This window comes from Pelodiscus sinensis, chromosome 13 (genome assembly GCF_052426305.1).
Source record: "Pelodiscus sinensis isolate ZL-2025 chromosome 13, ASM5242630v1, whole genome shotgun sequence".
NCBI classification, from domain to species: domain Eukaryota; kingdom Metazoa; phylum Chordata; order Testudines; family Trionychidae; genus Pelodiscus; species Pelodiscus sinensis.
In genome coordinates, this window is record NC_143064.1 from 6,967,281 (window position 1) to 6,981,247 (window position 13,967).

At 45.0% G+C, this 13,967-nt stretch overlaps 1 protein-coding gene across 2 annotated transcripts in view; it reads right to left on the bottom strand.

Annotated features, from left to right (window-relative positions):
• Nucleotides 1–804: 804 nt before the first annotated feature.
• The window catches only part of GPR50 (G protein-coupled receptor 50), a 66,068-nt gene continuing 52,905 nt past the window's right edge, over nt 805–13,967 (bottom strand). For both annotated transcript variants that reach the window (XM_089781808.1, XM_075941102.2), the window contains exon 2: nt 805–3,167. In XM_089781808.1, the coding sequence (XP_089637934.1) occupies nt 2,302–3,033 (732 nt within the window). In that variant the 5' untranslated portion in view covers nt 3,034–3,167 and the 3' untranslated portion in view covers nt 805–2,301. The remainder of the gene's footprint in view (nt 3,168–13,967) is intronic.

The following is a 13,967-nucleotide window of genomic DNA, read 5'->3' on the forward strand; positions in this document are numbered from 1 at the left end:
CGTCAAGCATTTCAAATACAATTATCATGTGAAGTGTCCGACATGTTTGAGTCTGAAAATTTGCAATAACAAATTTGTATTGCAACAAGCCAGGCTACATGGCAGATGTTTATACTGATTGCTTATTTAGGAGATGTGCCTTGCAAATTTGGGGGGCTTAGTCCTTGAACAGCTTCTCAATTCCTCCCCTCATCCGTCCCCCACCCACAGAATTCAATGGGAGGCACATCCAGCAACTCTCAGAAAGCACTGAGGGCCAGATTTACAATGGCAATTAGGCATCTACCTATGCAGACAGTCACCTAGTGGGATTTTCAGAAGGGCCTAAGCAAGTTAACATCAATGAGAATTAGGTGTCTAACCTGCTTAAGTGCTTTTGAAAATCCCTCTCAGCACCGATTTCCCTTAAATACCTAAATACCTTTGAAAATCTTGGGCTTGCACGTCTTGGAGAAGCTAAATCCTTTTCCTAATGACTGACATCAATGACCAAAAAAACCTACAGATTTCCCTAATGCCGAACTGAGGGTTAGTCTAGATTGTAGAGCTTTTTCAGGATACCAGCGGTATCCCAGAAAAGCTCTGCTTTGTCCAAGGAATGTGTCCACTTTTCCAAAAAAATTGTCGAAAAAGCAGAAACGTTTTGTCGGCATCCCTGTAAACCTCGTTTTATGAGGAAGAAGGGATGTTCCAAAAGAAGGTTTTTCCCCAAAATTCAGCCAAATTTCAGAAAAGCCTCTTTCAGAAGTAAATCAGAAAAAGATATGCAATTGTATCAATTCTATCTTTGACAAAACACAGGACCACACTCTGCCGTCTTTATTCATGTGACTAAATTCTGCCATAAGGAACAGACCCTGCACCCATCAATATCAAAAGTGTAGCTCCCATTGATTTCAACAGGAGCAGAGTCGTTGCTATTGTTAGACCCACGTAGAGTCAGCCTAATTGCACTGGCTTGAACTGAAGCTCATGAATATCACTAAGAGTTTTGACTATTGATTTAATGGGACTTCGAGAGCACGAGATGCCCACATTTTGTTCAGCTACCGGTTTTTTAAAAGACCCCTCAAGAGGGAACGCAATTTGGTCTAAGGGTAAAAAAAATTCCCATCTGCAAACACCCCCCGCCACCAACTGAAAAAGCCTTAACTCTGCCAACTGTGTATATATTTCGCCCATAATATGGACCTACATGATACTCCAATGCATTGACAGCAACCACAAAGGGACAGAGCTCAGGCTTTAACCAAGAATATCGTCGCTCTTTTATCAGGGAGTATAAATATTTTTACATATGCTCTCCTGTCTCATTTACATATTGCAACTCTGAGCAAGAGTAAAAAGGACAAAAACGATCCACCTCCTTTTTTCATTGCACTCATGTCATGGGCTTATGCGATGAGAGATGGTTAGGAAGAACGTTCTCTTTTCTGTCTGCCTTTGTCTGCAAGGGTAAATATTATTTTCACAGAATTCTCCTTTATATTTATTCATTAAAAGTCTGCATCTGAATTAAAAGGCTGGGATTCTGCAATGTGTCATTACATTCAAGCGATGGGGATGTTCTGAGAGATGTCTGGAAGGAATGCTGGACATTACGGGATATTGCCTAAAATTAGAACTTCTTTCTGCAGTTAGGTTAGGTCATTTGTTATATTTTTGTTCATGGCCTGGAAAAAAAAGTGCAAGTATGTTCAATATATAAAGTCAATTAAAAACAGTGCCTTTGCCTTGCCTTGCATCCAGTGCTGGCTAGTTACTAAACCTAAAGACACAGTGGAAGCCATCATGCCTATATATGTGACCAATGACTAATACTACTAACCTAAAAAGGTACAAAGTTACTCATGCAGTTTATAACTCAGATCTTGGTTAAGTATGAATTATTACTAAAAGGATGGTATTAGGGAAAAAAATGTAAAATAGAGGGCAATTTTGCCAGTTCTTAACTACAACTGTATCTATATGTGCTTTGAATACTTTGCTTCTCACAGATTGTTAATACCCATATCGCAAGGGTATTAAAGTCAACTAGGCACCTGGTGAAAAACGGCATAGGAAAAATGAAGTCAACAGGTTCCATCCTGCAAATCTTTACTCAGAGCCTCCGCTTCTTTGGGATTACTTCTGTGAGGAACATGCTAAGACGCCATGTGCAGAAAAACAGGGCACTCGGTTTTTGAATGAGTAAGGGCCAGGAGTATTGTGCCCCGTGATATTCGCTTTGAAATGTGCAGGTAGAAAAGCTTTTGCATACTATACACAACTGTATCCCAGACTAAGTAGCATGGCTCTGACTCATAAGTGTATTTCAGCTTGGTTGTTGTTCGTTACAACGGGGGAGGGCTTGCTTTTCAGTCCCTCTGTCACACCTTTCGACACGTCGACAAACAGCAGCCTCGGAGCCCATAGAGTCAGCAGTATTCGTTTGTACTCCTTCCGGAAATTCTGGTTGAGGAGCCCGTAAATCACAGCATTGAGGCAGCTGTTAAAATAAGCCATGAAGTAGCTCAAGACAAAAAGCCATTCAGGAATTTTGGGCGCCACTTCCGAGGGGTTAATGGAGACTGCAAGACCAATAAAGTTTAACGGCCCCCAGCACACAGCAAAGAGGACAAAAACCACAAACATTGTCAAAAAATTCCGAACATCAGCTGCTCTCAGCTTCTGCCTGGAGTCTTGTCGGACCCTGTGCTTGACTTGAATCACCAAAATCCAAATCCGTAGGTAACAGAATGACACTATCGAGAGGGGGACCAGAAAATGGACAACCACCACGGTTATGGTGTACGATGTACTTACAGTCTGGGCAAAGGTGCAGGAATAAATCCGGGGATCATATTTCAGGGACCCAACAAAAAAGTTTGGCACAATGGCCACCACGGTAAGGATCCAGGTCAGGCAAAGATAGCAGCAGGTGTTCTTCAGGTTGAAGAGTTTATCGTACCGGAGACTGTGGCAGATGTAGCAGTACCTGTTGATGGCTATGACTGTGATGTTAAAAATGGACCCAATGACACTTAAGCCCATGAGGAAGCCACTGACTTGGCAGTGAATGTTTCCCAGTGTCCAGCCATTATGGAAAATGGCGCTCAAGATGAGCGGATACGGGTACACCGCGACTACTAGGTCCGCTACAGACAGACTGACGACAAAGATGTTACCTACAAAAAAAGGGAGAAGAGAGATTGTGAGAAGTTAGAGTAGGTTTGTGTAGATCTACAGCCAAACTACAAACTCCAGGTAGTTTTCTGAATGCCGTTTTCATTATAAAATGGTTCTGAGCAATGTTGCCTCTAATTTTTTCCATCCTTGGCCAGACATTTTGTTCTGTGCACTGAGGCATGTGTGGATGTGCACCACCAATAGACACACATGCTGCCAGCTGGGAGTGCCCTGCTAATCAGCTGTGCAGCACCTGAATCTCTCCTGATAGGCCACCCACGCACACGGCTTACAGGAACAGTGGTTTGGAGCTTTGGCCCTGTGCCCTCCCCATCTTAAACTGAATAACTCAGGTGGCGTGAGCAGATGTTTCTGCAGTTGCTAATGTAACCCACACCCCTAGACTATGTCTACCCTGGCACGATCTTGTGCCAGAAATATGCAAATAAGGCTAAGCGTGGAATATCACCTCGCCTCATTTGCATATCTAATGAGCCACCATTTTGCAGAAGAGGCTCTTGCGCTAGAAGGATCAGTCTACACTGCCCCTTCTTGCGCAAGAAAAACCCTCTTGTGCAGTGCCGTTATTCCTGAAAATAATCAGTGTAGTGGCATTGCGCAAGAGGGTTTTTCTTCCGCAAGAAGGGGCAGTGTAAGCTCCTTCTGGCGCAGGAGCCTCTTCCGCAAAAATGGCGGTTCATTAGATATGCAAATGAGGCTCGGTGATATTCCATGCTTAGCCTCATTTGCATATCTCTGGCACAAGATCGCGCCAGTGTAGACATAGCCCTAGTGTGGTTACTGAGTAATCCAAGTGGTACCTAGACTATAGCAACAGTTAACACCAAGAGACCTCTACAGCATAGGCTGGAAGCCAGCTGGCTTTTAGCTCAGAGGGTAGAGGCTCCTATACTCTTCTTCAGAGGTCCCAAGTTCAAATCCACCTGGTGGTGGCTACACCAGCAGAGGGCTAACAAAACAAAGAGTCACTAACCTGGATGACCTTCCAATCAAACAGAAGTCCCGTAAGCACAGAAGCTAGCTACTTCCCAGAAAAACAGCTTTTCCCAGGTGGGCTTTTAACCCAGCAACAGATCACTTGATGTAGATAGGGGTGGTCCCCTGACGAAACAGTTTTCAGCATTACAAAAAGGAGTCACTCCAGCACAGAGTGGAGAGCACACTAGAGGTGTGTCTAGACTACCTAGTTTTGTCGACAAAAGTGGACTTTTGTCGACAAAACTATACCAGCGTCTACACTACCGCTGAGTTCTGTCGACATAACGTAGACAGAACTCAGCAGTTTTGTCGACGCTGGTATACCTCATTTTACGAGGCATAACACCTTCTGTCGACAGAACTCTGTCGACAGAAGGTGTTATTGCCTGTAACATTGCGTCCAGACTACGGAGTTCTGTCGACAAAGCAGCTTGCTTTGTCGACAGAACTCAATGTGTCTGGACGCTCTTTGTCGACGGAAGTTTTGTCGACAGTATCTGTCGACAAAACTTCCGTCGACAAAACGCGGTAGTCTAGACGTACCCTAGGATGGGAGGCAGACAAGGAGGAATTCTGGACCACATGCTAAAGAGTCCATGGATTAGTGAGGAAACAGACAGGGATTCGCAGGAAGGTTTTGGTGGGGGGCGGTTGGCTCTGTATATCCCTTTTGCGAAGTGGATATGGTTTGTGGGGTTTTGTTTGTTTTTAACAAATTCAGTCTGCGTCCCTGTTGCTTTCACTGCCACCCAGACCCAAAAGGGAGACACTGACCTCCAAAAGGGAGACAGAGGGTTCACAATTTAAGTGGAACTCTGGGAGAAATTCACCTTAGGGGAAATTGGGAGAACTGGAGTTTGTTTGTTTCATGGTACTTGGCAATGGGGTCGCCACGACCGAGAGGTAACAAAGGAGGTGACAGGCATGCAGTCTACATCCCAGAGCCAGAAACTAAACTCTGCCCAGCCCTAACAAACCAAAGAACCCAAGCTCTGGGGCCAAGTCATAGAATCATAGAATCATAGAATAATAGGACTGGAAGGGACCTCGAGAGGTCATCGAGTCCAGCCCCCCGCCCTCAAGGCAGGATCAAGCTCCATCTACACCATCCCTGACAGATGTCTATCTAACCTGTTCTTAAATATCTCCAGAGAGGGAGATTCCACCACCTCCCTTGGCAATTTATTCCAATATTTGACCACCCTGACAGTTAGGAATTTTTTCCTAATGTCCAATCTAAACCTCCCCTGCTGCACTTTAAGCCCATTACTCCTTGTCCTGTCCTCAGAAACCAAGAGGAACAAATTTTCGCCTTCCTCCTTGTGACACCCTTTTAGATATTTGAAAACCGCTATCATGTCCCCCCTTAATCTTCTTTTTTCCAAACTAAACAAGCCCAGTTCATGAAGCCTGGCTTCATAGGTCATGTTCTCTAAACCTTTAATCATTCTTGTCGCTCTTCTCTGTACCCTTTCCAATTTCTCCACATCTTTCTTGAAATGTGGTGCCCAGAACTGGACACAGTACTCCAGCTGAGGCCTAACTAGTGCAGAGTAGAGCGGCAGAATGACTTCACGAGTTTTGCTTACAACACACCTGTTGATACAACCTAGAATCATATTTGCTTTTTTTGCAACAGCATCACACTGTTGGCTCATATTCAACTTGTGGTCCACTATGACCCCTAGATCCCTTTCCGTCATGCTCCTTCCTAGACAGTCGCTTCCCATCTTGTATGTATGGAACTGATTGTTCCTTCCTAAGTGGAGCACTTTGCATTTCTCTTTATTAAACCTCATCCTGTTTACCTCTGACCATTTCTCTAACTTGCTAAGGTCATTTTGAATTATGTCCCTATCCTCCAAAGAAGTTGCAACCCCACCCAGTTTGGTATCATCTGCAAACTTAATAAGCGTACTCTCTATCCCAATATCTACATCGTTGATGAAGATATTGAACAGTACGGGTCCCAAAACAGACCCTTGAGGAACTCCACTTGTTATCCCTTTCCAGCAGGATTTAGAACCATTAACAACAACTCTCTGACTACGGTTATCCAGCCAATTATGCACCCACCTTATCGTGGCCCTATCGAAGTTATATTTGCCTAGTTTATCAATAAGAATATCATGCGAGACCGTATCAAATGCCTTACTAAAGTCTAGGTATATGACATCCACCGCTTCTCCCTTATCCACAAGGCTCGTTATCTTATCAAAGAAAGCTATCAGATTAGTTTGGCATGACTTGTTCTTCACAAACCCATGCTGGCTATTCCCTATCACTTTATTACCTTCCAAGTGTTTGCATATGATTTCCTTAATTACCTGCTCCGTTATCTTCCCTGGGACAGACGTTAAACTGACCGGTCTGTAGTTTCCTGGGTTGTTCTTATTCCCCTTTTTATAGATGGGCACAATATTTGCCCTTTTCCAGTCTTCTGGAATCTCCCCTGTCTGCCATGATTTTTCAAAGATCATAGCTAAAGGCTCAGATACCTCCTCTATCAGCTCCTTGAGTATCCTGGGATGCATTTCATCAGGACCTGGTGACTTGCTGACATCTAACTTTCCTAAGTGATTTTTAACTTGTTCTTTGTGTATCCTATCTTCTAAACTTACCCTCTCTCTGCTTGTATTCCCTGCGTTAGGCACACCTCCAGACTTCTCGGTGAAGTCACTAGTTTTGAAACAGTTCGCCCTAGAGAATTCTTTTGTCTTCAACAAAGGGGAGAGCAAGCACAATACAATTGTGTGCGTGTTGTGCATTCCCAAGCACCAGCTCCATTGCACACGGGGTATTTCACATCCCGCTTAATACCATCACTTAAGTATATACAGAAGTAACTGATACTAGACGCAAGGGAGAGAAAAGTCCCACTGCCAGTGATCCTGGTACAGTATTCACAGCTGATCCAGTTAATAGGCTGCCACAGCCGTTGGAATAGATATCCTCTGAGATGGCATGTCAGCAGGCTTGAGCCTGCACCCACCAGTCAACAGAAAGACTTCCACCAACACCAGCCGGCTTTGAATCAGGCACCCCGTCGTTTTGCAGCCCCCCGGGGAAATGGTGCGGCCAGGCTCTGCGTTTGGCTCATGTTTGCTCACAAAAGTGGAGGAAAGGGGCATCAAATTAGAGAGAGAATTAGATGAAGTTATGAAGTTCTCAGGAAGAGGGAGGGATGAGTCAGCTGATGGAGTTGCTTATTGGGATACACACGAATGTTGGTTATTCTGATAGCGATGTCTGTGCACCACAACACGCACCTGACTGGGGAGGAAAAGACACAGCTTTATTGAAAATAAGGTTTAAAATAAGAAAGAAATCCCGTTTATTTGTATTAAGCTCCCCAGCTTAAACCAGCCTCCCTCCTGCTTGCTTTGGCTCTCCGAAATCTCTGCTCTCATTCCTGCCAGAAAGCCCAATGCCCAGAGGATGGAGGTCAGAATCCTGAAAACAAGGTCCGGTATTTTAACCCGAGCACCAGTTCAGAAAAACAAACCCTGGATTTACTTTCAGTGGGAAACTGACTAGCTTCAATATTTCTCACTGGCCTTATGGAGGGTGTGAACCCGAAGTCCATTTCTATGGCAGCCAGTAGAAAAAGGTCTTGAAGCGTACTAAATAGCAAAGGCCATGCACTGGAAATGCCGGTAGCGCGACAGACTTTAGAATCAGACTCACATTGCCAGGGAGGTGAAGGAGTTAAAGAAAAGCAGGTTGACAGGTGCTTCACCGGGATTCTCTTTTCTGGCAATAAAAAGCCCCGGTGGAGAGCTAACGCAAGGGAGCCCTGCAGGCTGGCAGAGCAGCAGGAGACTGACGCACGGCAGCAGGGCTTCCCAGCAGAGCAGTGCACGCTAGTGGGGTTGCTCAGTCGGGGAGCAGAAGCCTGGTGCATGGATACGGTAGGGCTGCCAGGCTCTGCAGCAGAGGTTGACAGGGCAGCGGGGGCCAGTGAGGCGGGGAACTGGCCGGGAGATCAGTGATCATGCCAGAGGGGCCAGACATTCTGTCTGGGAAACAAATTAATTAGAAAATACTGGACATTTATATGTCCAGTATTTTCTAATTAAGTAAGCAAGTAAGTAAGTTTGATTATTATCAGTACGTAGTTGTGTACTGTGTGAGTGTGTCTATCAGCCAGACAGTACACAACTACACAGTAGAGAGGAGGGGGGTAGGGGCAGGGCTGGGGTGGAATGGAATCCCCAGTGTTGGATTCACCGGCGAACCCCATCAGGACCATGCACGGGACGGGCAGCACCCCAGAATCTGCATATGCCTGGGTCAACCCTGCCGGCCAGTCCCCTCCCCCCCACTTCTCTCCCCCCCCCCCACTTCTCTCCCCCCGGCCAGCCCCACTCCCCCAGATCCCCTCCCAGCCAGCCCCGCTCCCCCCAATCCCTTCCTGGCCAGGTCTGCTTCCTGCCAGCCATCCCCTCTTCCCCCCCTCAATCTCCTTCCCGGCCACCCCCCACCATCTGAGATCAAGTGTGTCTGGTATTTTTTTGAAATCATCTGGTCACCCTAGGACCAATTCATCTGCAGCACGTTAGCACATTTCAGAAATCACAGCCCCGCAGAGCGCATCACATCGTCATCTAGACGAGCCCTTATTTCGATTTAGCCTTCAAATGATTCCGCGCTGATTGTAGCCTAAGACTCTTCTAATCTAAAATAAGCGTTCCCACAGAGATTTACAACATCACAAAGAAGTGGGACTGTGCCACCAACAGGGGAAGCAGAGGGGCGATTGCCCCGGGCTCTGGAGATTCAGCGGCGTGAGCAGCTGGAGCCCCAAACTCTTTAAATCGCTGCCGGAGTGCCCTGCGACACGCTCCTGATGGCTGTGAGGTCTGCTTGTGGAGGGCCAGGGCATGACACACTCCCGGTGGTGCTAACTGCTAGCTGCCTCCAGTCCCACCCCTTTCGCCCCAGGCCCCGCCCCTTCCAGCAGCATGGCGCTGGGTCCCTTCCCACCTTGCTCAGGGGCACGATGAGGCTGTCTTCCCCTCGGAGTGTGAATTAAACCTGTTTTTTTTTCAGTGCAATTGTATTATACTGAACACCTCCTCACTCTCCCTCCACTCACATCCTTGATCATTAGACTCCCTAATTTCCTAAAGGCTTTGCGCATCAGGATTTTTTTCAGGGCTCAATCCTGCACCCCTTACTCAACCAACTTGTCCCAGCAAAGTTAAGCCTTCCACCCTCATTTCAAAAGGAGCCCTTATGGGAGTGTAATTTGGCACAACCAAAAGATTCCAGCTGGTAGAAAAAGCCATTAGCTTCATTTGTGTCAACACGGCCATGGGAGTTTGCACCACCTGAGGTAAAATGTTTACCACAAAGAGCCCTACAACACTTATGGAAGCAGTCCTATTGAGTCCAACCGGACGGCTTGCATGGATCAGAACTTCTCAGGCAAGAAAATGGGGCCTTAGCTGAAAATCCTAATTCACATGAGCAGTTTCCTTAACATCAAAGACACTGTTTGTGTGGTCAGGCACCCACTGAAGTTAATAGGCTGGATGTAAGGAAGACACTGACCCTAGAGTAAATTAGATCAGAATCTACCTCTATAGGAACTACTCAGGAAATTACAGGCTTGTAGGATGGTGCTGCCCATCTGTACAGACTTCTGGCTTATAAGGCTCCATTTAATATTAAAGGTAGCCTCGAGCTACCCATTGCTCCGTTTTCACTACAGAATCCTTGTACATTTCCCCCTTAAGCCCTTAAGAATGCTGCCAGCAAATACGTTTATACCTCCTTGGAGGAATGTCTTGTAAATCACCATGACTCGCTGTAAGTTAGCCTCAGATGTATCTTGTAAGAGCAAGTATGTCTATGCAAGTGCATGAGCAAATACAATGGCAACAGAAATGCAAGTTTTCGGGTATGCCAGGCATACCAGCAATACACAGCTAAATAATAACCCCATAATCTTTTGCAGAGTCACTGTTGTCCAGAATAGAACCCCTTATCCTGTAAGAATGACCTACATTCTTTGTGCTTTGATGCATACATTTAGCCATATTCAAAGGCGTATTATCTGCAGCTTGAAAGTTATGGTTGTGTTACCGACCAACAATTCTATTCTTTCCACACACAAACCTGGAAACAAACCTTGAAGCATCCTACTGAGCTTTTACCACGGAAGTAATACATTACTAGCAACTTGTCTGATCGAGATCGATTTCATTTGTTTATTTCATTTTTTATCATAACCAGAACTAAAGATTTCTCTCGGCCTGCATAAAAGTCTATGCCACTGAAAATGCACACTATGACACACAATGATAAAGCGACAGGTTGTAGGGAGTGATTGACTTGACAATCTGCTACTACTGTCACATAATCAAAAGCATTTGAAACAGTCAGCTTCCACACTCAGATTTTACAGAAAAATAGAAAACTGTTTGGAAGAAATATAAATCAGAATGAAAGCTAAAAGGCAAACAAACAGGTGAATCTCCGCAAACAATTTCACCAGCCATCACTGAGAAGGATCACAAGGAAACTTATTACAGCTGAAGGCATCGTTTTTAACTTACCAAAGCTTGTGTAAACTGCAAACAGGAAACAAATTACACACTTGCCCCCAAGCAAACTGTGAGGTCCTAAAAGCTTTGTCCAGCACATAACAATCTCTTCATTAGCTTTAATAATCTCCCTCCCCCTATGTTTTTAACGGCCACTTAATGCATGTTTACTTGTAAGTCACTTACCTCCATTCTACTGACAGAAGAGATCTGTTCTCTAAAGAAAAATTCATACAAATAGCTTCCAGAAAGCTACATTAGCACTCCTCTTTCATATTCTAGAGAGTACTTAGAGCACCAATACTCTGTGGTAGTAACTATCAGCTGCTATGTCTCGGGCTAGTAATGGTAGTATTATTTTGGGCCTCACCCTGCAAGGCCTTACTGTAGCGTGTAGGCCTTGCATCATTACCTCAGGCCCGGTCTACACTGAAAACGTATACTGTTATAGCTATATAGGTTGAGATGTGAAAAAAAAAAAAAAAAACCTCAACACACACATGCCCCTTCAGTGACAAAACTAAAACCACAACCTCCCCCAGAAGAGCATTTCTGTCAGCACAGACGACGTCGTTCAGGAAGATTGAGTTCCTACACTGGTAGAAAAACTAACAGCATATTGCATCTACCATAGGGGGCTCTGTCCACACACAGGGGAGCTGACAGCCGCTGCGGGCCCCTTGGGTAAGGTGGGGGAGGTGTCTCCAGGCTCCCAGAAGGAGCGGGGTTTTCGGTGGATGGGGCAGGACTGGAGCGTGCTGTGCCATGGCCCACCCCCTCCTGCAGGCAGCTCTCACTGCCTCCGGGAGCATGCCATAGCGGCGCACTGACAGCGATTTAAAGGGCCCGGGGCTTCAACCATTGCCACTGCCTTTGAATCGCCAAGCCCCAAAGCAATTGCCCCCATTTGCCCCTCCCTGTCAGCAGACCTGCCCACCTTGCTATGTCCACAGTCTCCATAGTGTAGCTAGGGCCTCACTGGGGGCTAATTATTCGTGTGACTCACAACTACATGCCTGAGTAAGGGGGTTTTAGGAACAGTCCTTCTGCCAAGGGACTATAATCAATTCCACTGTCACATGCAAAGAGAGCATTTCCAGGACACTGCTATAACATACAAGGCATGGGGACACTGAGCAAATGAAATAGAAGCAAGTGAAAATCAGGTCAATCAGGTTAATTCCCTATTCCACAAATGCTCATTCAGTTCTCTAGCTGCATATTTAAGAAGTCGGGGGGAAAAAAAAGATCAAGTCTCTGATTTACATCAGGATTTAGGTTAGGCTACAGCGTTGTTTCATGTGGTCTAACAGGCAATGTAAATGACGGGCCAAATGACCCAGAATTCTGACTGTGCCACATAAAATGATACAGAAGTAACAGACAGAAAAGAGGCGCTTTCTTAATGGTCTATGCGTCTGTGGGAGGTAAGGTTAAAGGAAGGGGAAATATCTTAATTCAAGGCCACAGTCAAGGTCCTTCCAAATACGAAAGCTTAATGCTGAGATTTGGTTAATTCAACTTTTTCCTTTCCTTCAGTGAAGGGCCTTTGAGATAGGTTGGAATTATTCAAAAGTGATTGAAGGGCTGGGGTCAGTAAAGGTTCTTCTATGGGTAGGCTTTCAGAGAGCTACTACTTCAGAGCTTTTTCCTCACTTTAATGACCATTCCTTAAGAGAACAATCAGTCCTCCTTCCTGCACTAAATGCATGTTGGCTTGGGCCCTTCTCTAACCGAGCATGCAATGTCTGGAATGAAGTCATCATACTCTGCCCTAAGAAAGCCTGCAATGCAAAGTCTGAATTTCCACCTGGGTTTTTGGGATGGTCATACATGGCATCATTTGTTGTCATTAACTATTCCCTCCAATATATCATTGGCTGCAAATTTGTTATATAATACTAAATGCAAGTGTAACCCACACACCTAGTGTGGTTACTGAGCAATGAAAGTGGTACCCAGACAACAGTTAAGATCAAGAGACCTCTCTACACCATGGGCTGGGAGTACCCAGACAACAGTTAAGATCAAGAGACCTCTCTACAGCATGGGCTGAGTATAGAGGCTCCTATACTCAGCTCCAGAGGCCCCAGATTCAAATTCGCCTGCTGGTGGTTACACAAGGATAAGGCAGATACATTTCTCATGAGCAATAAAAGCTCCCACAGTATACTTTGGAAATCTGTTAATTTCTACTAAGCACTTCTCCCTCATTAAAGTTCACCTCTTCTATCCTGTGTTCTACCCTGCCTAGCTGCTGAAGAAAACAATCTGTTACACTTCTAAATTTAGTTTCCTCTCTGATTTTAGACTTGTTGGCTGTGTCTAGACTGGCAAGTTTTTCCGCAAAATCAGAAAAACTTGCCAGCTGTCTACACTGGCCGCTTGAATTTCCGGAAAAGCACTGACGATCTCATGTAAAATCAGTGCTTTTCTGGAAAAACTATGCTGCTCCCGTTCGGGCAAAAGTCTTTTTCCGAAAGACTTTTGCGCAAAAGGGCCAGTGTAGACAGCACAGTACTGTTTTCCGCAAAAAAGCCCCGATCGTGAAAATGGCGATCGGGGCTTTTTTGCGGAAAACCACGTCTAGATTGGCCATGGACGCTTTTCCGCAAAAAGTGCTTTTGTGGAAAAGCATCCTGCCAATCTAGATGTTCTTTTCTGAAAATGCTTTTAACGGAAAACTTTTCCGTTAAAAACATTTCCGGAAAATCATGCCAGTGTAGACGTAGCCATTCTGTTAAATTCTGTCACTCTGAAACAAGATTTGGACCAGATCCTCAACTGCTATAATTCAGTATAACTCTAAAACAGAGCTGAGCATCTATTTGCAATGGGTATATTCAAAAGGTTTATTACTTTATTTTGGCTAACATGACCAAATTTAAAATGCATCTCCACATCCTATGCCTTCGAGTCTAAACTATTGGGCTAGGAAATACCGTAAGGACAAGTCTGTTCACAAAATTTCCAGTGTGTCGCATATTACATCCTATCAAGTTGGAAAGAAGTGTTTTTTTCCATGACTCTCCAATGTTTCCACTCAGTCTCAGATGCATTATGGAAATTCGGAGTCTTGCAAAAATGAAGATATATAGCTACGCTACCCAATCTTTAACTCCTCCAAAAAAGGCTCAGTTCATTCTTAATTCAAACACTGAGACAGTCTGGGTAATTTCTTATTTTCATAGGGTACGTCTACACTACAGCGCTAGTTCGAACTAACTTAGTTCGAATTAGTTAATTCGA